Source organism: Salvelinus sp. IW2-2015, linkage group LG16, assembly GCF_002910315.2.
Source record: "Salvelinus sp. IW2-2015 linkage group LG16, ASM291031v2, whole genome shotgun sequence".
In the NCBI taxonomy this organism is placed as follows: domain Eukaryota; kingdom Metazoa; phylum Chordata; class Actinopteri; order Salmoniformes; family Salmonidae; genus Salvelinus; species Salvelinus sp. IW2-2015.
The window spans coordinates 17,233,610-17,256,294 of record NC_036856.1 but is presented as its reverse complement, the minus strand read 5'-3'; the positions used below and the strand labels follow the sequence as shown (position 1 = coordinate 17,256,294).

Genomic DNA, 22,685 nt, shown 5'->3' with positions numbered 1-22,685 from the left:
GTATACATTGTGGATAAGCTGGAGTGGATGGGTGAGTGTCTTACTGGTTATGCAACAGCCATTCGAGCTAGAAGACAAGTCCTTTGTGTTGCTCCTTACAGTAAAGAGCTTGTACGCCAAGCAGTGAGAATCCGAGCAACAACCGTAACATATGACAAGAAAAGAGAAGCCGCACATCATTATGTGACATGGCCTAACATTTGGATTCCTATGGACACAGACTGAATGGGGGACTGAGAAAGAGTTCCATCCTCCTGGTTGGGTTGGAGGGAAGCGTCTTTTGACCTTCCTTTGTTCCACACAAAGGAGTTATCCTCTCCCTCCATAAAAGGCATGGAGGCCCTGCTGCCTGCAGCCACACAAAGGAGTTATCCTCTCCCCTCCATAGGCATGGAGGCCCTGCTGCCTGCAGCCACACAAAGGCAGGCAGGATCACATGACTTGCTGCTGATCAGTCAGCAGGCAGGCAGGCTGGCAGAGCAGACAGACAGCCCAGCTTGCTCCTCACAATAACACACTCAACTCTGCCTCTGTCACAGTCACTCACACAACACATCTCTACATAATGGAGCCAGGGAGGATCCAGCATCACAGAGATAGAGGCTTCATGCACCCACCCACACACACACAAATACAAAGACACACAAACCCCACCACTACCAAACAAGTACACACACTATCTGATGCGCAGTGAATGAGGAATGTGGAGTTACAGAGAAATCATAATCAGATATCCCCCAACAACTGAATGAATATAAAAAKAAACTTTAGATTCTATAAATATTGCGACCTATATAAACCTCTTAAATCAATCAATGATAGAAATCTCATTTCCCTAACCAAATTAAATTCCTGACTCGCTGCCAGACCCAATTGTTACTGGACTTTTAGTTACATTTTTTGGCACAGCTTCCTCCTCCAAATATCCCTCCTTCACGGTGAATTGGCAGAGTGGTGTATTAGAACCAGGGCACACCTGAAATAGCTCAGCCAGGTGTGCAGAGGAGCACAGAACACAGTCAGATTACCGCTAGGAGCAGCTGACAAACACCTGGCCTGTTTCAGTCTCTCCTTCTATCCCTCTAAGACTAGGGGATTACAGTCAGTGGTACATTGCTGTCATGCTTATTCTCTGCAGTATCTGTCCAGGTTCTAACATATTGATGTGGTTCCTGTTGGTTTCTTTTCCAGGTATTGTATGATGATGTGTGTTCATCTGTGTGTCAGGAATTAACTCTGTGCCCCTACTCCCACCATCACTAAGGAGACCAAGCAGCCTAAGCAACCTCAGTTCTATGATTGGAGAGGAGAGAGAGGAGAAGAGAGAGAGAGAAGAGGAAGAGAGAGACTGGATGAGAGAGAGGAGAGATACAAGAGAGAGAAAGTGAGAGAAAGTTGAGAGAAGGAAAGTGAGAGAGAGAGAAAGAGAAAGAGAGAGGATAAAGGAGAGAGAGAAAAGAGAAAGGCAAGAGAGAGAGAGAAAGCGAGAGAGTTGAGAGAAAGAGGAAAGCAAGCGGTGAGGAGAAAGAGAAAGCATAGAGTGAGAAGAAGAGAAAGCAATAGAGTGAAGAGTGAGAGAAAGAGAAGTGAGAAAAGAGAGAAGTAGAGAAAGCGAGAGGGGGAGAGAGAGTGAGAGGAAAGAGAAAAGCGAGAGAGAAAGTGATGAAAGAGTAGAGAGAAAGCGGAGAAAGAGTTGAGAGAAAGAGAGAGAAAGAAAGCGAGAGGGAGAGAGAGAAGATGTAGAGAGAGCGAGAGGAGAAAGAGAGAAAGAGAGATGGAAGAGAAGAGCAAGCAGAGCAGAGTGAGAGAAAGCGAGAGTGAGAAAGCGAGGAGAAAACGAGGAGAGAGAAAGATGATAGCAAGAGAGAGAGAGAGAAAGAGAAAGAACAAGAGAGAGTGAGAGAAAGCGAGAGAGAGAGTGAGAGAAAGATAAAGCGAGAGAGAGAGAGAGTGAGAGAAAGAGAAAGCGAGAGAGAGAGATCACTCAGGAGACTGGTAGAGTTCAACATGTGCATCATGGTGGTGGTTCAGTATCATTCACAGATGAATTACTGAGAAAGTAAGGTGTCATGACTCATATGTGATTCAGGGGAATACACTGGAATTGTTCTGCCAGCCTACATGTCTTTGTCCCCTTTAAGTATATATGTGTTCCTTGTTGTGATGTGTTTTATTTTTAATCCCAGGCCCCGTCCCCGCAGGAGGCCTTTTGGTAGGCCATCATTGTGGATAAGTATTTGTTCTTAACTGACTTGCCTAGTTAAATAAAGTTTATAAATATATAATGCTGTACAAAAGTTGTTCAGCATTATATTTAACTGTAAAAGGCAGGCCTATTATTGCTTCGGTCACATACAGTTTGTAAATGTTTGGGTTTTTATTAGCTTCTGCAATCTGTATAGAAATGAGCGGTAAAAGGGTCTAACATTTGCATGCATAATGGCCAAATAAAAAAAAACGATGTCTAATCGTTACATAACCCTATCCTTGACTGCTGGTTTTCACCCCTCCATGTTGAGCTGCCAATGATCCTCATAGAATACAATACATCAAATAGACTCACCCAGAAGTTGTTCTTGAAGAACGCCATCTTCACTCAGAGAGTTTTATAGGGATCTGTAATTACGTGAGAGGGGAGGAAACCGTTAGAGACAGGACAGAAACGAGGCTACAGCCCTCAGCTCTCCTCTGTATCAGTGACCAGAGTCAGCCGGTGGCACTGAACCAACATTCACACCAATAATGAGACAACTCTACAAATTAACTCTACAAATGTTTTCCCCGTGTTGAACTGCTATTGATCTCTAGCTGTGGGCTGAATCGCCCCTTGTACAGACACTGTAACAATAAATTGGGCTACGTGAAAAGCCTCCTCTCAGGCCCAAAAACAGACACAGAGACACTGTAGTGTATAAAGAATAAAGTAGAAACTTCTGTTGCGGTCTTATTAAAAACAAGCTGATGTAGGCAAGGCAACAATAAGACACATTTAGTTTAATGAAGACCAGTGTCCCGAGGGGACAGCCAGGGTTTAACAGTTCACTTCAAAGAGACGGAGAGGCTGACACAGGGAGGAGAGGGAAGAGAGAGAGAGCGAGGGAAGAGAGAGAGAGCGAGGGAAGAGAGAGAGAGCGAGGGAAGACGGAGAGAGCGGGGGAAGACGGAGAGAGCGGGGGAAGACGGAGAGAGCGGGGGAAGACGGAGAGAGCGGGGGAAGACCGAGAGAGCGAGGGAAGACCGAGAGAGCGAGGGAAGACCGAGGGAAGACCGAGAGAGCGAGGGAAGACCGAGGGAAGACCGAGAGAGCGAGGGAAGACCGAGGGAAGACCGAGAGAGCGAGGGAAGACCGAGAGAGCGAGGGAAGACCGAGAGAGCGAGGGAAGACCGAGAGAGCGAGGGAAGACCGAGAGAAGACCGAGAGAGCGAGAGAGAGCTCTGACAGAGCCACCAAGGAGAGTGTGCCCTATCAAGATGAATAAAAATCTCTACAGTGTGATCACTCAGTTTGTCTGTGTGTGCAGTAGAGCTGAGAGGCTACGGGTCTCTAGCCAATAGCCATATCTCTAATACCATCCCCCAGAGTCACCTCCCAGAAGGTATACTAAGGTAAGGTCACACACAAAGAGCCTCCACAACACAATGAATCAACAGGAACCATGGTCTCTTCTCTGACTGTGAAGTAAGAATTGCGACTATGGGTTTCTATGGGAAGGGATTATGGGCTTCTATGGGAAGGGACTATGGGAGGCAGGAGGAAACATAGCAACAGCTGCACATACACCCTCTGACCCCCTATAGCGTTTCTCCACCCACCCACACTGCTGTGGGGGATTTCATTCCTGCTCAAGTAGCTCCTAGCTCTCTGCTCATCATGAATAATAGTAGCCGGAAGAGCTTCCAAGCACATAGCAAAGGTGAATGAGTGTGAGCGCATACAAGTGAGTGTGTGTGCGTGAGTGTGTGTGTGGTGACCCTGCAGTCCCAGTGTTTCCCCAGGGCAGGCCTGGTTGTGGGTTCCTATTATTCTGCTGAGAGGACAGAGGGCTTTATCTTTGCTGGCACAGAGGAGCGGCTGGCCCTAGCTCAGGCAGAGCGACTTGGTGTTCGACAGGGGAACAGACACGAAAAGCGCTCTCTCTCTCACACACACCTCCCCTCTCACACCACGTTAATTAACTCAGTGCTTGGAGTCGTTTGGCAGCGTGGCTCAGGGCTGAAAGTGAGACGCCGCAGCCAGCTACCAAGTACCCACTCTGTTCTACGCAACACAGACCAAGGGTGATCGAGAAGAGGAGACGTGGCAGTGATGGAATCAGTAAGACAGAGGGATCACACAGGGCTGCTGGCTTCACACAGGGCTGCTGGCTTCACACAGGGCTGCTGAGGAGAGACTGATGAGTGGCTAGAATAGATGACATTCAGCTAACTTGATCAGGATTCAACCTGACCTTTACAGAATCACACCTCTCCTCAGAGGTAAACAAAGACTACAACAGTGTTGTGCATTGGGATTCCTCTGGTTAATTACTATTCCAAAAGAACTGAGGCTGAAGCGGATCATGGTGGGCTGCTGTGGAAGTTGCTGTGGTGGAACCATCTGGTACACGCTGAGTCACTGAGACTCACAGAGGGTCAGAGCGAGAGAGAGAAGCATTCTCCACAGCCGAGAGCCTCAACAGATGTGGGTGGACTGATAAGGAATATGATTAAAAAAGCACATTTAAATTTAAAAATATATATTTTCGGGTAAAGTAATGGAAAGCACCCAGGAATACCTTGTGGGTTAAAGGATACACTTGACTGGACACAATAATAGGCTAGCCAGCCTAGCATATGTCCAGTAGGCTTAACTTTCGTTCCTTTCGGTGTCTTTACAGCTCAGTATTAGTGAGTTTATACAGTAATGCGTCATGTTACCTCCACCCTGGACTGAGCTGGGCTGGGCTTCTGCCGGTTCCTCTGCTGATTGTGAGAGAGTGGCAGGCTAGTGGTGGTTGAGTCTAGGGCCAGAGCCAGGGCTGCGCTAGGCTATCACCAGCATACAGCAGTGGAAAAGAAGCCATATCAGCACAGAGCCCAGGCTCTAGTCTAGATGACCTGCCATGAAAAACTAGGGCTTAAAAAAAAGAAATTTCCAGTCCCCACCACCAACTGTCTCTTCCTCTTGTTTTGACAGTAAATAACTGGCATCTCTCCATCCATATTCAGCCTCCCTCTCTTTTCACTGTGATGGAGGTCATTGGATTGGGGCTACTGGCAGATTCTTCTCTCTGGGTTGACAGTTCAGCAGAGGCTCCTGCATTCTCCTTATATCCCCACACCACCCTCTTTCATCTCTGTTAGGGCATGAGGCTGGGAGGGAATTGACTTACTCCCACAGCCATCTTCATTGACAAATGGCAACCCCAGAGATCTACCTCCTCCATCTTGGTGAAGAGAGAAAATGGGTAAAAGTAATGACACGTCCAAGAATCGATTAAAGATGGTCTGCTAGGGTCTTAACGGTCCCATGTGTCACTGGCAGCAGAGGAAGTCAAGAAGAGAAAGACAGGGTGGGTAGGTGGAGGATGAAACAAGAGAAAAGTAAGAGAACAGAGGGGCCTAAGGCTTTGACAGAGAACAAACTACGACGAGGTGAACAAGAGAAATGGAAGAGAACTGAAGAGAGAGCAACCACCAATTAACACACTCTCCTACACTAAATAACAGAGATACAGCAGTAGAGCTCTAAAATGCATGTGATGATTGCAGTGACCTTTAGATAAATCCTCTCTCTGAGGTCTAACACATCTATAACGTGTCTCGCCAAACTTTCGTAACTGTAGGTGTTTTCCAAGAACAGCGACAGGGAGAGTAGCTCCTGTAGCTAGTCTGTCACACTGTCCTTCATCAAACCTGATGTGGCAGGGAGCGGAACAGAGGTAATTCCGTCAGACCCATTTTGCAGTGCCCACTACCCACTAAAAATCTATGTACAGTGTGTGCAAATCTAGAAGAGTAGGGCGGTAAGTCAATAAATAGGCCATGGACGCAAAAATAATTACAATTTAGCATTAACACCGGAATGACAGATGTGCAGATGATGATGTGCAAGTAGAAATACTGGGGTGCAAAAGAGCAGGAGGGTAAGTAGCAATATGGGGATAAGGTAGTTGGGTGTGCTATTTACAGATTGGCTGTGTACAGGTACAGTGATCAGTAAGCTGCTCTGACAGCTGATGCTTAAAGTTAGAGAGGGAATATATAAGACTCCACTTTCGGTGATTTTTGCAATTCGTTCCAGTCATTGGCAGCAGAGAAATGGAAGGAAAGGCGGCCAAAGGAAGTGTTGGCTTTGGGGATGGCCAGTGAAATATACCTGCTGGAGCGCGTGCTACGGGTGGATGTTGCTATGGTGACCAGTGAGCTAAGATAAGGCGGGCTTTACCTAGCAAAGACTTATAGATGACTTGGAGCCAGTGGGTTTGGCGACAAATATGTAATGAGGGCCAGCCAACGAGAGCATACAAGTCGCAGTGGTGGGTAGTATATGGGGCTTTGGTGACAAAACGGATGGCACTGTGATAGACTACATCCAGTTTCCTGAGTAGAGTGTTGGAGGCTATTTTGTAAATGACATCGCCGAAGTCGAGGATCGGTAGGATAGTCAGTTTTACGAGGGTGTGTTTGGCAGCATGAGTGAAGGAGGCTTTGTTGTGAAATAGGAAGCCGATTCTAGATTTAATTTTGGATTGGAGATGCTTCATGTGAGTCTGGAAGGAGAGTTTACAGTCTAACCAGACACCTAGGTATTTGTAGTTGTCCACATATTCTAAGTAGGAACTGTCCAGAGTAGTGATGCTAATCGGGTGGGAGGGTAAGGGCAGCAATTGGTTGAAGAGCATGCACTTCGTTTTACTAGCATTTAAAAGCAGTTGAAGGACTCGGAAGGAGTGTTGTACGGCATTGAAGCTTATTTGGAGGTTTGTTAGCACAGTGTCCAAAGAAAGGCCGGATGTATACAGAATGGTGTCATCTGTGTAGAGGTGGATCAGAGAATCACAAGCAGCAAGAGCGACATCATTGATATATACAGAGAAAAGAGTCGGCCCAAGAATTGAACCCTGTGGCACCCCCATAGAGATTGCCAGAGTTCGGACAACAGGCCCTCCGATTTGACACACTGAACTCTATCTGAGAAGTAGTTGGTGAACCAGGCAAGGCAGTCATTTGAGAAGCCAAGGCTATTGAGCCTGTCGATAAGAATGCGGTGTTTGACAGAGTCGAAAGCCTTGACCAGGTCGATGAAGACGGCTGCACAGTATTATCTGTTATCGATGGCGGTTATGATATCGTTTTGGACCTTGAGCATGGCTGAGGTGCACCATTGACCAGCTCGGAAATCAGATTGCATAGTGGAAAAGTTCTGGTGGGATTCGAAATGGTCGGCGATCTGTTTGTTAACTTGGCTTTTGAAGATTTTAGAAAGGCAGGGCAGGATGGATATAGGTCTGTAACAGTTTTGGTCTCCCCCTTTGAAGAGGTGGATGACCGCGGCAGCTTTCCAATCTTTGGGGATCTCAGACGATACGAAAGAGAGGCTAGTAATAGGGGTTGCAACAATTTTGGGGGATCATTTTAGAAAGAGAGGGTCCAGATTGTCTAGCCCAGCTGATTTGTAGGGATCCAGATTTTTCAGCTCTTTCAGAACATCAGCTGTCTGGATTTGGGTGAAGGAGAGGAGGGGGGGGGGGGGGGCTTGGGCAAGTTTCTGCGGGGGGTGCTGAGATGTTGGCCGGGGTAGGGGTAGCCAGGTGGAAAGCATGGCCAGCCGTAGAAAAATGCTTATTGAAATGATCAATTATTGTAGTTTTATCGGTGGTGACAATGTTTCCTAGCCTCAGTGCAGTGGGCAGCTGGGAGGAGGTGCTCTTATTCTCCATGAACTTTACAGTGTCCCAAAAGTTTTTGGAATTAGTGCTACAGGATGCAAATTTCTGTTTGAAAAAGCTAGCCTTAGCTTTCCTAACTGACTGAGTGTATTGGTTCCTGACTTCCCTGAAAACTTGCATATCGCAGGGGATATTCAATGCTAATGTAGAACGCCACAGGATGTTTTTGTGCTGGTCAAGGGCAGGTAAGTCTGGGGTGAACCAAGGGCTATATCTGTTAGTTCTACATTTTTTGAATGGGGCATGTTTATTTAAGATGGAGAGGAAAGCACTTTTAAAGAGCAACCAGGCATCCTCTACTGACGGGATGAGGTCAATATCCTTCCAGGATACCTGGGCCAGGTCGATTAGAAAGGCCTGCTCGCTGAAGTGCTTTAGGGAGCGTTTGACAGTGATGAGGGGTGCTTGTTTGACCGCGGACCCATTACGCACGCAGGCAATGATCGCTGAGATCCTGGTTGAAGACAGCAGAGGTGTATTTGGAGGGCAAGTTGGTCAGGATGACATCTAAGAGGGTGCCCATGGTTACGGATTTAGGGTTGTACCTGGTAGGTTCCTTGATAATTTGTGTGAGATTGAGGGCATCTAGCTTAGATTTTAGGACGGCCGGGGTGTTAAGCATGTCCCAGTTTAGGTCACCTAACAGTACGAACTCTGAAGATCGATGGTGGGCAATCAATTCACATATGGTGTCCAGGGCACAGCTGGGGACTGAAGGGGGTCTATAACAAGTGGCAACGGTGAGAGACTTGTTTCCGGAAAGGTGGATTTTTAAAAGTAGAAGCTCGAATTGTTTGGGCACTGACCTGGATAGTATGACAGAGCTCTGCAGGCTCTCTCTGCAGTAGATTGCAACTCCGCCCCCTTTGGCAGTTCTATCTTGTCGGAAAATTTTATAGTTAGGCATGGAAATTTCAGGATTTTTGGTGGCCTTCCTAAGCCAGGCTTCAGAAACGGCTAGGACATCTGGGTTGGCGGAGTGTTCTAAAGCAGTGAATAAAACAAACTTAGGGAGGAGGCTTCTAATGTTAACATGCATGAAACCAAGGCTTTTACGGTTACAGAAGTCAACAAATGAGAGCGCTTGGGGAAAGGGAGTGGAGCTAGGCACTGCAGGGCCTGGGTTAACTTCTACATCACCAGAGGAGGAGTATGATAAGGGTACGGCTAAAGGCTATACGAACTGGTCGTCTAGTGCGTTCGGGAACAGAGAGTAAAAGGAGCAGATTTCTGGGCACGGAAGAATAGATTCAAAGCATAATGTACAGACAAGAGTATGTTACGATGTAGCCTACATGCAATCATTGATTGCCCTATTCACTAGCTTGATGTAATGTGGTGTTGCTGCATCAATTCTGACATCATTACTAGAACACCATCAAGCTGTACACACATGAACAAACCTCTGCTTGTGTAAAATGTTCTCTCCCTCCACTACCCAGGCAGCAGCAGAATCATCAGGCAGAACCAAAGTATGCTCTCCTCCCTGCCCTTCCATTGGAGCTGAATGTGTTGTTGTCCCTGTAGCATATCGTAGGGTCCAGGACAGTCTAAGACACTGAGCCGGCCTGCCGGGCATCACTTCCAGCAGAGACAGACCCGCCACTGAGCAGAGCATGACATCATGGTGAGCACTGGCAGTCCATTCAGAATGAATGGATGTCTGTGTACAAGGCATCAAGGGCGTAACAAAACATTCAAAACAACAACACACAAATCAATACATTTGCATAGTCCAGCTGCTAATTGAGACCTGAAAAAAAATGAATATGTAGATCCAAATGTCTACACAAGAAGGCTCTCTCTCATCTCCGTATTTTATTTTGGGTCACCATGTGCTTTTGGGCGACCCAGATTAGAAACATAATTGATAACACGAGGTGCTGAACAACATCAGAGCTCTCCTTCTCTTCTACTGCAACACAAACAGCAACATCCATATTATATGGAATTACGCTAAATAGATTTGACATCACAGTAGTCAGCCACCATGTCAACAACATGTGATGCATTTCGACCCGACTTGGTAATCCTTATATTGAGCTCCCCTTAGTTATCACTGGTCCACTTAGCACAGCTTGAAGTGGACCAGTAACCCAGAATAGAGTGAGGTCTGTTCCTGCAGCCAGCAGCCATCCCCATAGTGGATACTGGTGGCCAGCGAGCTCCATCTGCTAGAGACCCTATGCTTAGCAGCGTGGCCAGCGGCTGCACAGGCCCATGCACTGCCTCCTGCCTCCCGGCTCTGCCCTGCTTGGCAAGATCAAAGGGAGGCCACGGCCAGCGGCTCCGTAGCCTACATTACAGGCAGGGGATCTCCATAATTAATTAATACAGCATACAGTATCACAATACTGTGTGGGTGAGCTGAGAAGGGAGAGAGAGGGAGCCAGCTAGATCATGAGGACAGAAAATCCTTAAAGGGATACTTCGGGAATTTTAGCAATGAGGCCCTTTATCTATTTCCCCAGAGTCAGATGAACTCTGATTCTGGGGAAGTACATAAAGGGCCTCCTTGCCAAAATTCCGAAGTATTCCTTTAAGGATCAATTGAGATGCTTCTTTTCCCCGGTGACATAAAACGTGTGATTTGAGTGCTCCGATTGCAGAGCGGAGTTAGCCCCCCGATATTGATGTGGTATTTTCCTCGCAGGCTGAGGCGGACGGCTCTGCAGGAAGGCTATGTTCAGAATTTGAGCTAATCAACAGCCCAACACAGAGAGACACACAGTCATTTCAAATCTAAATGCAAAGTAGGGCTCTTTCTCCCCCTGACCTTGCCTTTCTGCTCTCCCTCCTTGCTGCTCCCAGAACAGAACAGAGACACATCTGAAGCCTGCCGCAATGATAGCCCAGTCCAACACCATCCATCACCTAGCCTCGCCTCAGCCCCTGAAAGGCTGCGATGCGTTTCTGTTCGGTTCTGGGAGGAGAGCTAGCAGGGACCTGATGATGGCAGCGGGTAGAGAGAGTGGCTGCTGAGGTGCCAGCCTGGCCCCAGATCAACAGGCTGATGGGGGTCAAAGCAAAGCCTCCTCTGTTCAGCTCTGTGTTATCTCCAGCATTAAGGGCCTACCTGCTGCTGCCTGAGAGACCTGCTGGGGCCAGCAGCAGCAAGCAGCACTCAACTCAAATCTCCATAATGAAAAGCTAACAAAGACAGAAAGGTAGGTCGAGTTTTCAGAGTGCAACTCATAAATAAACATTCCATTTCGAAATATAAAATGCTTAGTGAAATACATACCTAACTACTCAAGAAGTCAACTGGCAAGAGGCCATGGTACATATTTCTTCATCTAATTGAAACCTCTCCACATCTCTTCATTCCCAGTCCCACCCATATGGAGCGATTTCAGTGCCAACAGAAATTGTATTTGAATTATTTTGTATTAGGATATTGAATTAGAATTTCATATTTTAAATTTGTAATGCACAAATTGAATCATTGAATTTGTAAATTGACTTGCATTTCATGATTTGGAATTTACTTGAATATTGCGTTCACTTTCAAATTCAGTTTAAATTCAATTCAATATTCAAATTCAACATTTATATAGGCCTATTCAGTTTCAATACGGTAGATATTGCATTCATTGTCTGTGTATCAAGTTCACAAACTATCATTTCAAGTTTGTCAAAGTGTCATATATTCAACTTCTCAGATACATTCAGATTCAGGTTTCAAATTCAGATTCAAAACCAGAGACAACAAACATGCTGATACTTTGCCAGCCAGGAAAGGGAGAGGGGAATAGATAGAATCAAACGCTAACTGTGGTAAACAGAAACTTATGGTGATTTCTGAAGCCAATGTGGCATATTGAATTTATTTTCTTACAATGAATTTGGCCCTAGCATTTTAACCGTTTTGGCTATGAGTTATTATGACACCATTCCTGAAAGCTAAGACTCCGGAGCCTTCTGTTCCCCTCTATGATGATTACAGGCTACATTAGAAGGCAGTGTCACAAAAAAACTACATTTGACCCACATAAGAATATCGTTTAAATGCCCTGTCATAGCCCTTCTAATGATACCCTTTCCACTCCCTATTTAATTTTGCTCTTGTGACTGACTGGGTTCGTACCAGGTCTCTTGCATGTCACAAGACTCTGTTAGCCCACTTAGCTAAAGCCTATAGGGGAAGTTCAGGAAGTTCATGTAAAGGACAACCCGCTGCTTGCTTAACAAGTAAAGCTTCCCCCTGATTCAGCTCATACCAAGACTCGAACTCAGGACCTCTGCCTCGTAAACACACATGACCACCATCCTTAAGCATTCTAATCCACCACGCTACTGAAAAGATCCTTCGTCAATTGCGCAAGGAGCGACACATCAGGCCGATGAGTGAGTTTCACAGATCCCCATGTGTTACATCCCCATGTGTCACCCCCTTAACTTACTCCACAGCGACACCAGTGGTTGAACCAGCTCAACTGTAGAGTCCAGTCGCACCATTGTAAAGGACGTCATGCCTGAAATGCGAGACGCTCTGTTCCATTTTTAGTCCATTTTTAGCCCAACTAGTCTAACAAGTTTGTTTTGTGTGCAAAAGTATCATTATCTGGCAAATAATGGGGGCCTCAAGGAAACAATGGGCCAGTGTGGAGGCCTGGAGGAAAATAATTGATTGTGTGGAGGCCTGGAGGAAAAGACTGGGTCGGTGTGGAGGCCTGGCGGAAAAGAATGGGTCGGTGTGGAGGCCTGGAGGAAAAGAATGGGTCGGTGTGGAGGCCTGGAGGAAAATAATGGGTCGGTGTGGAGGCCTGGCGGAAAAGAATGGGNGGAAAAGAATGGGTCGGTGTGGAGGCCTGGCGGAAAAGAATGGGTCAGTGTGGAGGCCTGGAGGAAAATAATGGGTTGGTGTGGAGGCCTGGAGGAAAAAAATGGGTCGGTGTGGAGGCCTGGAGGAAAAGAATGGTCCGGTGTGTTAGAAATGCCAGGGCTATGGGCCTCCTGAGTGGCGCAGAGGTCTAAGGCACTGCATCGCAGTGCAAGAGGCGTCACTACAGATCCGGGTTCGATCCCGGGCTGTATTGCCACCGGCCGCAACCGAGAGACCCCTGAGGTGGCACACAATTGACCCAGTGTCGTCCGGATTAGGGGAGAGTTTGGCCGGCTGGTATGTCCTTGTCTCATCGCGCTCTAGCAACTCCTTGTGGCAGCCGTGTGCATGCACGGTGACTTTGGTACACGAGCTGTACGGTGTTTCCTCCGACACATTGGTGCGGCTGGCTTCCAGGTTAAGCGAGCAGTGTGTCAAGAAGCAGTGCGGCTTGGTCATGTTTCGGAGGACACACTCTTCTCGACCTTCGCCTCTCCAGAGTCCGTACGGGAATTGCACCGATGGGACAAGACTGTAACTACCAATTAGATATCACAAAAAGGGGTAAAAAATAAATAAATAAATGCCAGGGCTGATTTTTGGCATGTCTCTGGCATGGGTGGTCATTATAAGATTATTGGTCCTGTGACTTGGATGGGTCTCTTCATGGAGGAGGTCAAAGGGGGGTGAAGTGTAACAGGTGGTTCGGTGACCACACTCGTGTGATGAGTAACTTGTCTGAGACATGACAAGTTGCATTATCTGGTGCACAGGAGACCTGGGTTACAACCCCATCAGTTAAACTAACATGTCGTCATCTCTCAGCCAAGGTTGCTCATCACATAGCCTCACGAGCGACCTGATCCCACGAGCTTACATGAATGGTTCGCTACACATAGTAATCAGTTTGGTAATTACGAGGCTAACACAGTGGGCTAACACAGTCTTGTGACATGCAGGAGACATGCAATATTCATTCAATTCCGTTTCAAATCATGAAATACAAGTTCAATTTATGAATTCAATGACTCAATTTGTGCATTAAAAATTCCCAAATATTACATTCAAATCCAATATCCTAATACAAATTATAAAATTCTAATACAATTTTTGTTGCCACTGAAATCGCTTCATACACCCACACCGTTATGACTCACTACTCTCTCACACAGCAAATTGCAAATCTGGATACAGAAACACAACATCAAATGAGCATTTATTAACCTCTCCTATAGCATTTTCATATAGCCTGGTTGGTTTCGAACCAACTATTGAATAGGAGCTTATGGCATTACAACTTTTACTTTGAGAAGGTTAGAACACAATTGGGGAACAAGTGTCAATGTGGAATTTTACTTCCATTATCATCATGTTCAAAATGTTACATAGGGTATTCCATACAACGTTAAATAGAAAACCTGGCAATTTCTGGAACAGTTTTCAAGTCACAGTAACTTTCTAGACCTTTTATCAACATCATGGTCATTAGATAAATCTCTCTGGGGTCATTGATTGCTGTTAACATCTTGGACTATCCCAGGAGGATATGATTCTACCAAGATGAATACAAGCGATTGTATACTCATTGTATAAAAAAGTGGTTTTAAAACCCCCTGACAAACACCAGTCAGAAGTGACTTTTAGCCAAGTGGCTCATGATCAAAATAAACATTTTCAAAACATTCGATTTGATGAGAGTCTAATTACGTTACAGTATCTTTATAATGATACATTATGCATCCAATCAATTGTTGTTGTTTTTTACTCTCAAAAGTATTAGCTGGCAGCTTTGCAAACTGAGTACAGTTTTTCTAAAGTAATTAGCAATTAAAGTGACGAATTAACAAAAATAACAAGTAAAGCATAATCTATATTTCTGATAATGTAATAATATAACATTCACCAAAATCCAGTTACAGTTAGAGATGTTGGCAGCAAGCTCAGCTCAAAAACGTTATTCGTTGTCTGCTAACGTTACTGAATTCTACATTGTCTCCTGTCATGCTGCTGAAGTCGGCATTATGCACTTCCTCGTGCTAGTTATAAACCAAGCTATTTTTCAGGACGTAGCCTAAATAATGGTTCATTACCTGTATGTATTTTCTGGAAAACCTTTATAGTACATTTTCCATCCTGAGTCATTCACCTGTCCAGCACCAGCCGTACGGTGAAGCCTGCCCAAAGTGATTTGATAGTAAGCACTAGGGAAGTGGCACAAATTCTCTGGGCAGATTTCAGTGTGCGCGCAAATTCCCACCCATCTCTGTCTCTATTGGTTGACATACTTTTCAATCAAGCCTAGGGGGAAGAATGTGTTGTAGGCATAGCAACCATTTGGAGGCAGGTCTTCTAGAATTTCTATGCGCCAATTGGATTACATTCTTTTATTTTAACGATGACGCCCACCTGTTAGTTTGAGGCTGTATTTGCCAATGTGGGCTTCAATCAATAAGACTGACGTATTGAAAGCAAGATTAAAGATGGCATCCTTAATTGAAACAATAACAAAGCAGTTACCCTGCCTGTGTTTTAGTAAATAGTTTTGGTAAAGAGCTGAGAGTTGGGCCTGGAGAAATGCTCTCCAATTCAAAGTGAAAGCTATGTGTGCAAGGACTGACCATCCATGATATCACAATTATAGTTTTAATCATGTTTCGAGGCTATACACTTGGCCCCCTTCCCCAATACTTATGTAAATATTGTAATATAAATTATGTATTACACTTGAGCTAAAAGGTTTCTTCTATTCTGCCATTTTTATGTTCGTATTCTTATTTTTTTACTATTTGTTGTAGTTGTTGCATTGAAAGAGAAGGAACCTTAAGGTAAGGATTTAGTTGGATGATGTATACCATGCATTTTCTGTACATGAGACTTAATAAAACTTGAAACTATACAGTGTTTGTTTACATGTATTTTGTTCACAAATATTGGAGCATAACACGCTCATATTTTGGGTTCTGATGGAGTACGACAGTTGAACTAAGTTCATGATTTATAAGTTATATTCTTCAAGAACCAATGGGTATATATCATTAATTTATACGTCAAAACATTTATGTAGAAACTACAGATTCTAGCTTTAAAGGGGGTTTAGTCATATATTAAACAACATTTCCTCATTGATAACATGTGTAACGTGATTAGTCTGATAATTCAAAATGATAAAACAAAATGTAAAACACAAACTTTTTATTTTCCCCCTTCCTTCCCTTTGACATACTGTACTTTCCTCATAAATAAAGCTACATAGTAGAGATTGTATAGATTTATACAAAAGCAACATCCAAAGGTAGTCTTCTCGATCATTACCGTTCTTACCCCAAAGAATATTGAGTCGTGTAACAAAAACACACATAGGGACGAAGGGGAGACTGCTTGTATTCAGTATGAAGATTGTCCATGGACTGCATTGGAGCCACTGACCTACTGGACATTTGGGTGACAAAAGACCAAAGGGGGCATTATTTACACACTTTCTACAGGTGTAGACACAGGGCAAAACACAGCATCATGGTTTCATGTCACGCCAATGATAAAGCAGTCATCTGTTGCTGTGCCTATGGCTGTGGTGGTGTGGTCATTGTTCTGCAGGGACAGGGAAGGGGCGTGGGGGGGGTGAGTCAGTGTTGGGGATGGTGGTGATGGTGAGGCTCAAGGTCTAGTCAGGGTGGCTTTTGCGGTGGTGAGCGGTCAGGTTGTAACTCTTCTCAAAGCGCCGGCCGCAGATCTCACAGGGGAACTGGTAACTGCTCTCAGCGTTGTGCTTCTTCATGTGCCAGTTGAGTGAGGCCTTCTGGCGGCAGGTGAAGCCACATACCTCACACCTGGTAGAGAGGGAGAGGGATGAACACTCATAAGGATCACTACAGATGTACAGAAATAGTGTCATATAACATATACAGGATCCATATTAGAAGTCCTAATAATAGTGTTACTACTCTACACTGTGTGACAAACACTATGACAGAGAATACTCACTGTATCGGTTTCTCTCCGGTGTGGATGCGGCGGTGGATGAGAAGGTGGCTGTTGGTGCGGAAAGCTCGGGCACAGAACTCACAGATGAAGTCCCTCTGGTCTCAATACACAAAAGCCAGAGAGAGTGATTACATACAGTACCAGGTTCAGAGCATCTGTGGTTGCTCTGTACTGTATATGAAAATGTTAGGGACCTGAGTTCTTCCTGACTCTGCGACTGAAGAAGCACAGGGCCCTACAAATAGCTACTCAGACAATCATTATTTCAGCATAATGAGCAGAAGCAAAGGACGATAATAAAGAATCCTAGAAGTGAAATGTTGAGCCTCACTGCTGTGCAGCTTCTCATGCTCTTTCAGGTGCTTCTTGAAGTTGAAGGACTTCCCACAGGGAGTGTGAGAGCAGGTGAACGTCCTCTGGTGGAAGTGCTGGTACTTCATATGATGCTGAATTAAGTGTGAGATGAGATAGATTGGGGTTTTGTGTATTTTACCTTAATCAGTAAGTGGTCATCTTCAGCTATACTGCTGAACTCACATTGAGGTACTGCCGAGAGGAGAAGATCTTCCCACAGCCATCAAACTCACAAGGCAAGATTGCTTTCGGTGTTGTTTTTCTGGGAACATTAAATTGGGATGACAATAAACAGATAGAAATATACAAGTGAGAAATACATAAATTAGTAATAAACAGTATTCTACATAATAACTTTTAAGTGACAATGTACAAACCTTTTCTTTTTGCTGACAATCTGAGAAACATTGTCGGCTGGCTCCGGTCTATAAAATCCAAACCAAATGAAAGAAAATGTATTACATTTATTGCACAGTATGTGGTGATAAGAATTCTTTGAACCATGTTCGCTTTCATGACTTTCATCTCAATAATATTTTACTTGAAAATACATTTAATGGTTTTAATCATATAATCCAATCTGGCAAATTAAGGAAGTATGAGAAAATACCATCAAAAGCCACCTTCTCCTTGTCCCCAACTTAATGTATCTCTCTCTGGCTGCGTTTACACAGGCAGCCCTATTGTCACGCCCTGACCTTAGAGATCCTTTTTATGTCTCTATTTTGGTTTGGTCAGGGCGTGAGTTGGGGTGGGCATTTTATGTTTCTATGCCTCCAGCCCGGAGCCTCCAGCGACGGCCTCCAGTCCGGGGCCCCCAGCGACGGGCGCCCAGTCCGGGGCCCGCTGCGAGGGTGCCCAGTCCGGGGCCCGCTATGAGGGCGCCCAATCCGGGGCCCGCTACGAGGGTCCCCAGTACGGGGTCGGCGGCGAGGGTCCCCGCACCAGAGGTGCCACCAAAGTGGGGTGAGCCAGCGGTGGAGCAGGGTCTGCGTCCCGCACCTGAGCCGCCGCCGCGGATAGATGCCCACCCAGACCCTCCCCTATAGGTTTAGGTTTTGCGGCCGGAGTCTGCACCTTTGGGGGTCTGTACTGTCACGCCCTGACCTTAGAGATCCTTTTTATGTCTCTATTTTGGTTTGGTCAGGGTGTGAGTTGGGGTGGGCATTCTATGTTTTGTGTTTCTATGATTTTCTATTTCTATGTTTTGGCTGGGTATGGTTCTCAATCAGGGACAGCTGTCTATCGTTGTCTCTGATTGGGAACCATACTTAGGTAGCTCTTTTTTCCACCTGTGTTTGTGGGAAGTTAACTTTGTTTAGGGCACATAGCCTTTGAGCGTCACGGTTTGTTTTGGTATTGTTTATTGTTTTGTTGGCGACATCTACTATTAAAAGTATGTACGCCTACCACGCTGCACCTTGGTCCTCTTTTTCCAACAGCCGTGACACCTATTCTGATATTTTATCCTCTAATTACCCTTTTGACCAATCACAAAGATATTTTCAAATCTGATCAGAACTGATCTGATTGGTAAAAAATATTAATTTGTGAAAAAAATATCGGAATTGGGCAGCCTGTGTAAACGCAACCTCTGACTGAACTGCTTTACTCTGTGTCCCCCTTCAGGTTCTCGTGTACTACAGTTACATCACTATGAAGTTCAACAAAGTACTCATACATTTTCCCAACATGTTCATTCACATGTATTTCCTTCTTAGATGATTAAACTGTGCAATTAAAACCTGCCGGATGAAGGGACATCCTTCTCTCCAGTGATGTTGTCTGGGTTGTGCTCCTTATCATCGTCATGATCATTACATTCCATAGGCAGCCGCCTATGAAAACTTAGATCACCATGAGGTTGGGTTGATTATGATTTGAACAACAAATACATCCAAGGAGTTGTGCATGAAGCAAATTATTCAACTTTACCAATCCTCCAATGACTGCAAGGACTCTGCTGGCATTGTGTCACTTCCTGCCACYGACTCTTCCTGTGCATTCTCACTTCCTGGATGTGACCAAACAACATAGTGATGTTGAGTCAACACTGGCATTTCAGAACTAATCAGGAAATTCGAATTAATATTTCTTAATGAACCTTTTGAGTTGCTCTCTCCAGAGTTTAGGGTTGTCAGGTCCATCGTCTCCTCTCCTGGCTGTTGTGCCTCCTCTTGGATCACCACAGACCTTGCTCCACCACGAGCCCTAGTCCTCCTCACAGTAAGACGACCCGTCCCTGTGACACTCTCCTTCTTGGGCTCCTTTGCTCCTCTCCTCCCTTTGGACATAGTTGGACCTGCAGGGGTAATATCCCCCTCCACAATCTCTCCTTCCCTCTCTCCTGCCCCCCTCTCTTCATCACAGCCACTCTGACTAGGTTGCCATGAAAGCAGATGCCCTCCCTCACAGACATAGTGCAGACACAGTTCTGCCTCTAACACATCCGAGGGTTCTCTCATTTCCTTCCCCTGAGCACATGGAGAGAGGCCCTCCTCTGGAGAACTACAGTCCTTTGCACCTGTCTGAGGTGGTAAGTGCTTTGGGCCTGTTCTCTGCTTCACTGCCTCTCCCTTTGACTGGCTCCCCTCTGTGTCAGCTGCCTGCTTCTCTCTGGCAGTGTCAGATTGGAGGGTTGGTGGGAAGGGGCACTGTTGCCCGTGGGTGTGGACCAATAGGACGAGGCGATGCAGAGATTCTCTTGATGTCACCAAGGCAGTCGTATCCCCTTTCATATTGTCTAGTGGACCAAGACCAAACACACTTTTACATCATCATTCAAAAAACACAGGCTTTGTTCATACATATTCAACATGAATGAAACTGCAAACTGTATGTTATGGGAACAGGTCTTTACCTGAGCATTTGGCACACACTTTAGAAAAATAGCTGAAGAGAAGAGAGTGAAAAGAAATTTAACAAAATGAATAATAGCCGACATCATATTACTCCAATGTTATAGTTGTGTAATAAATATGAGCCATGAAGATTGTGTGCTGTTTGTTACCAGTGCCACCACCAGCCCAGTCTGGTCTGAGGCCTTACCTCTGCAGTAGGTAGTTGGCGAGCTCAGAGTGCAGAGAGAATCCCAGGTGGTTCTTCAGCTGACCCCAGCTCTGCAGGCATGACCCCAGACGCACACGAGACTTACTCCGCCGAGCGTCCAGCTCCCTGCGCCTCTGCTGTCTGATGGTGTCTGGAGTAGACTCCGACACCATGGTCAAAGGGTCATTAATCTGCTCCATCACCCTTGGCATAAACAACAAGAAAGTTTCACAAAATATCTCAATGTTAACTTCACACTGGCCATTATAATTATTGAAATACCATAAAATGTCTTTGAGTGTCAAAATATGACAGCTGAAATTATTTCCCCCATCCTTTGACACCTAATAAAACAGAAGAGCTGTTCAGAATGAGAGGGTAAACTGAAATGTGTGAAACGCTAATGACTACATTCATGTGATAATGTATTTTTGAAGATCACTGTGTAAATGTATGTGTTGTTTTATTTTACATTTGCAAATTCTAAAAGAGGGGTCCACCTCACCTCGTTATGTTTAGTTGACTCAGTCTTGTAAATTATAAGGGGTCCCACCCGCCATGATTCAGTTGCCCTTTTAAGATCTAAGACGCAAACCCTGGTAGTAAATTCCAATCGACTACTGTCTGTACGATTGTGGAGTGATGTTGCCGCTAAAAGACTAATAATACTGGTAAACTATAAGAAATCACACTGCCTTTCATTCATCACTCTACTCAAAGCTCTATCAATAACTACAATTGAATAGGGAGAAATATAAACAGGAACAGAGGAAGTGGGAGGTGGCAAATTTTCTTCCCATGAACCACCACGGCAAATGTGTTACATTATAATCAGAAAGGAAGAGTCGAAGCGAGAAGGATAAGTAGGCCAAAATCGGTAGCAGGTGGCGATTTTTTTCGCTCACTAAGCGAGGGGGTTTTGTATTGAGGTCAATGAGAGAATGGCGAAGGTAGTTAACAAAACATTGAAAGGATTATTTGCTACGTGTGGCTTAATTGATGATCGAATACAAGTTTCTTAACGACTAGGTTATTACCAGTGTACTGATATAAGTAGGCCACGTGATATCCCGGAAACTTTGAGAAAAAAACATTTATATCGGAGTTGTGCCTGGTCGTCAATATTTAACAAAGTCATAAACCTAGCCTATTTCAACAATTTCTCTTCTTAACATGTGATTTGAAACCTAACCCTAACCTCAACCACACTGCTAACCCTACGCCTAACCTTAACCTTAAATGAAGAGCAAAAAGCAAATTTTATGATAGCAAATGTGGACTTTGTGTTTGTGGTATCTAGTGGAAAACGTTGTGCCTGTTGGTCACTCGCGGATCTGCCTTCTCATTGGCTAGAATGGTCCCACCTGATCTTGCTCACCCCAGACTGCCTTCAATTTTTCAAGAAAATGGGCTCGTTTGACTGGTAAGGTGAAAGCAACTGACTAGACGAAAGTCGAGGAGGGAAAGTTGGGTGAGGTGTATCTGCGACAGCCAAAAGTCGGACACTGATGTATGTGTGTGTGTGTACATTGTACAATCAATTGGTGAGAGAGCCTCAAATATCACATTCATAAACGTTTACATTTCCACTGTATACACGATTTGCGGGAATTGCGGCAAAGTTGGTTTCTATTTCAGTCATATCTTTGGTCACGTCTTTGGTCGTGTGGGTCAAACAAAACCACCCTAAATGATTGGTTGACAATAGAGTCTCCCACAATGCAGGCGATGGCTGCAGCATGAAGTTGATGAAGAGCAACTGCAGAAACTTGCAGTCGACTGCAGTTAAAACTTAATTACCTTTGATGACATGGTTTTTGTAATGTTCATGCAGTCGACATGTAGACGCAAGTCGGACAATTTTAATCCTCATAATGCAACACACTTTGAAAGGTGGTGACCAACGATGGTCACTGACTTGACAAAACTGATCCACTCGATCGTAGCCATTTATTTTCATTGTTAGAGCAGCCATTAGAATGTATTTTATTTAACCTTTATTTAACTAGGCAAGTCAGTTAAGAACAAATTGTTATTTACAATGACGGCCTTCTCTGGCCAAAACCTAACCCGGACGAGGCTGGGCCAATTGTGCGCTGCCATATGGGTATCTGGTCAATATAATGGATATTCTGTGTTATAACTGTTCCCTCATTTCAGAAATGATACATTTGTTTCTTGTGTATTGAAACATTGTAATCTCATAATGTAACATTGTCGTAGGCTACAGTTTATTTTAATCTTCTGTAAAACACACATTGCTAGAATAATACCCCTAATTTGCTCCACGGGCAGTGTACTACTATGGCTGACCATGTAAAACAACACATTTCACTGCATCTGTCCGGTGTATGTGAAAAATAAAACATTTCATTTTTGGGGGGGGGGGGACTCAGGGTCTCAACTTAATGTTGTGAGTTAGAATAGTAGAATACAGCCAGTTTTGTGGCCAGTTATCTAAATGTGTTAACATGCTCGCTTCGGGGCAAGCAACACTGAAGTATGCACGAGAGCACCAGCTGTTTTGGATGACTGTGATACCGCTG

General features: G+C 44.9%; 2 protein-coding genes across 3 annotated transcripts in view; both read right to left on the bottom strand.

The window, feature by feature from the left end:
* LOC111975867 (F-BAR domain only protein 1) overlaps positions 1-15,324 on the bottom strand; it is a 44,517-nt gene extending 29,193 nt beyond the window's left edge. The window contains exons 1-2 of one of the 2 annotated variants that reach the window (XM_024004527.2): positions 14,847-15,324; positions 2,564-2,616 (exon numbers count right to left, since the gene is read on the bottom strand). In XM_024004527.2, the coding sequence (XP_023860295.1) occupies positions 2,564-2,590 (27 nt within the window). In that variant the 5' untranslated portion in view covers positions 2,591-2,616; positions 14,847-15,324. The remainder of the gene's footprint in view (positions 1-2,563; positions 2,617-14,846) is intronic. The other variant, XM_024004528.2, reaches the window with a different exon arrangement.
* Positions 15,325-15,933: 609 nt separating this feature from the next.
* znf692 (zinc finger protein 692) lies at positions 15,934-20,921 on the bottom strand. The gene is made up of 11 exons (XM_024004536.1): positions 20,645-20,921; positions 20,140-20,343; positions 19,952-19,983; positions 19,196-19,834; positions 19,027-19,105; positions 18,837-18,938; positions 17,469-17,516; positions 17,275-17,353; positions 17,069-17,183; positions 16,738-16,837; positions 15,934-16,583 (listed from the first exon to the last, which is right to left on the bottom strand). Exons 2-11 carry the CDS (start codon positions 20,337-20,339, stop codon positions 16,418-16,420), a joined length of 1,560 nt encoding a protein of 519 aa, XP_023860304.1. The 5' UTR covers positions 20,340-20,343; positions 20,645-20,921; the 3' UTR covers positions 15,934-16,417.
* Positions 20,922-22,685: the final 1,764 nt, after the last annotated feature.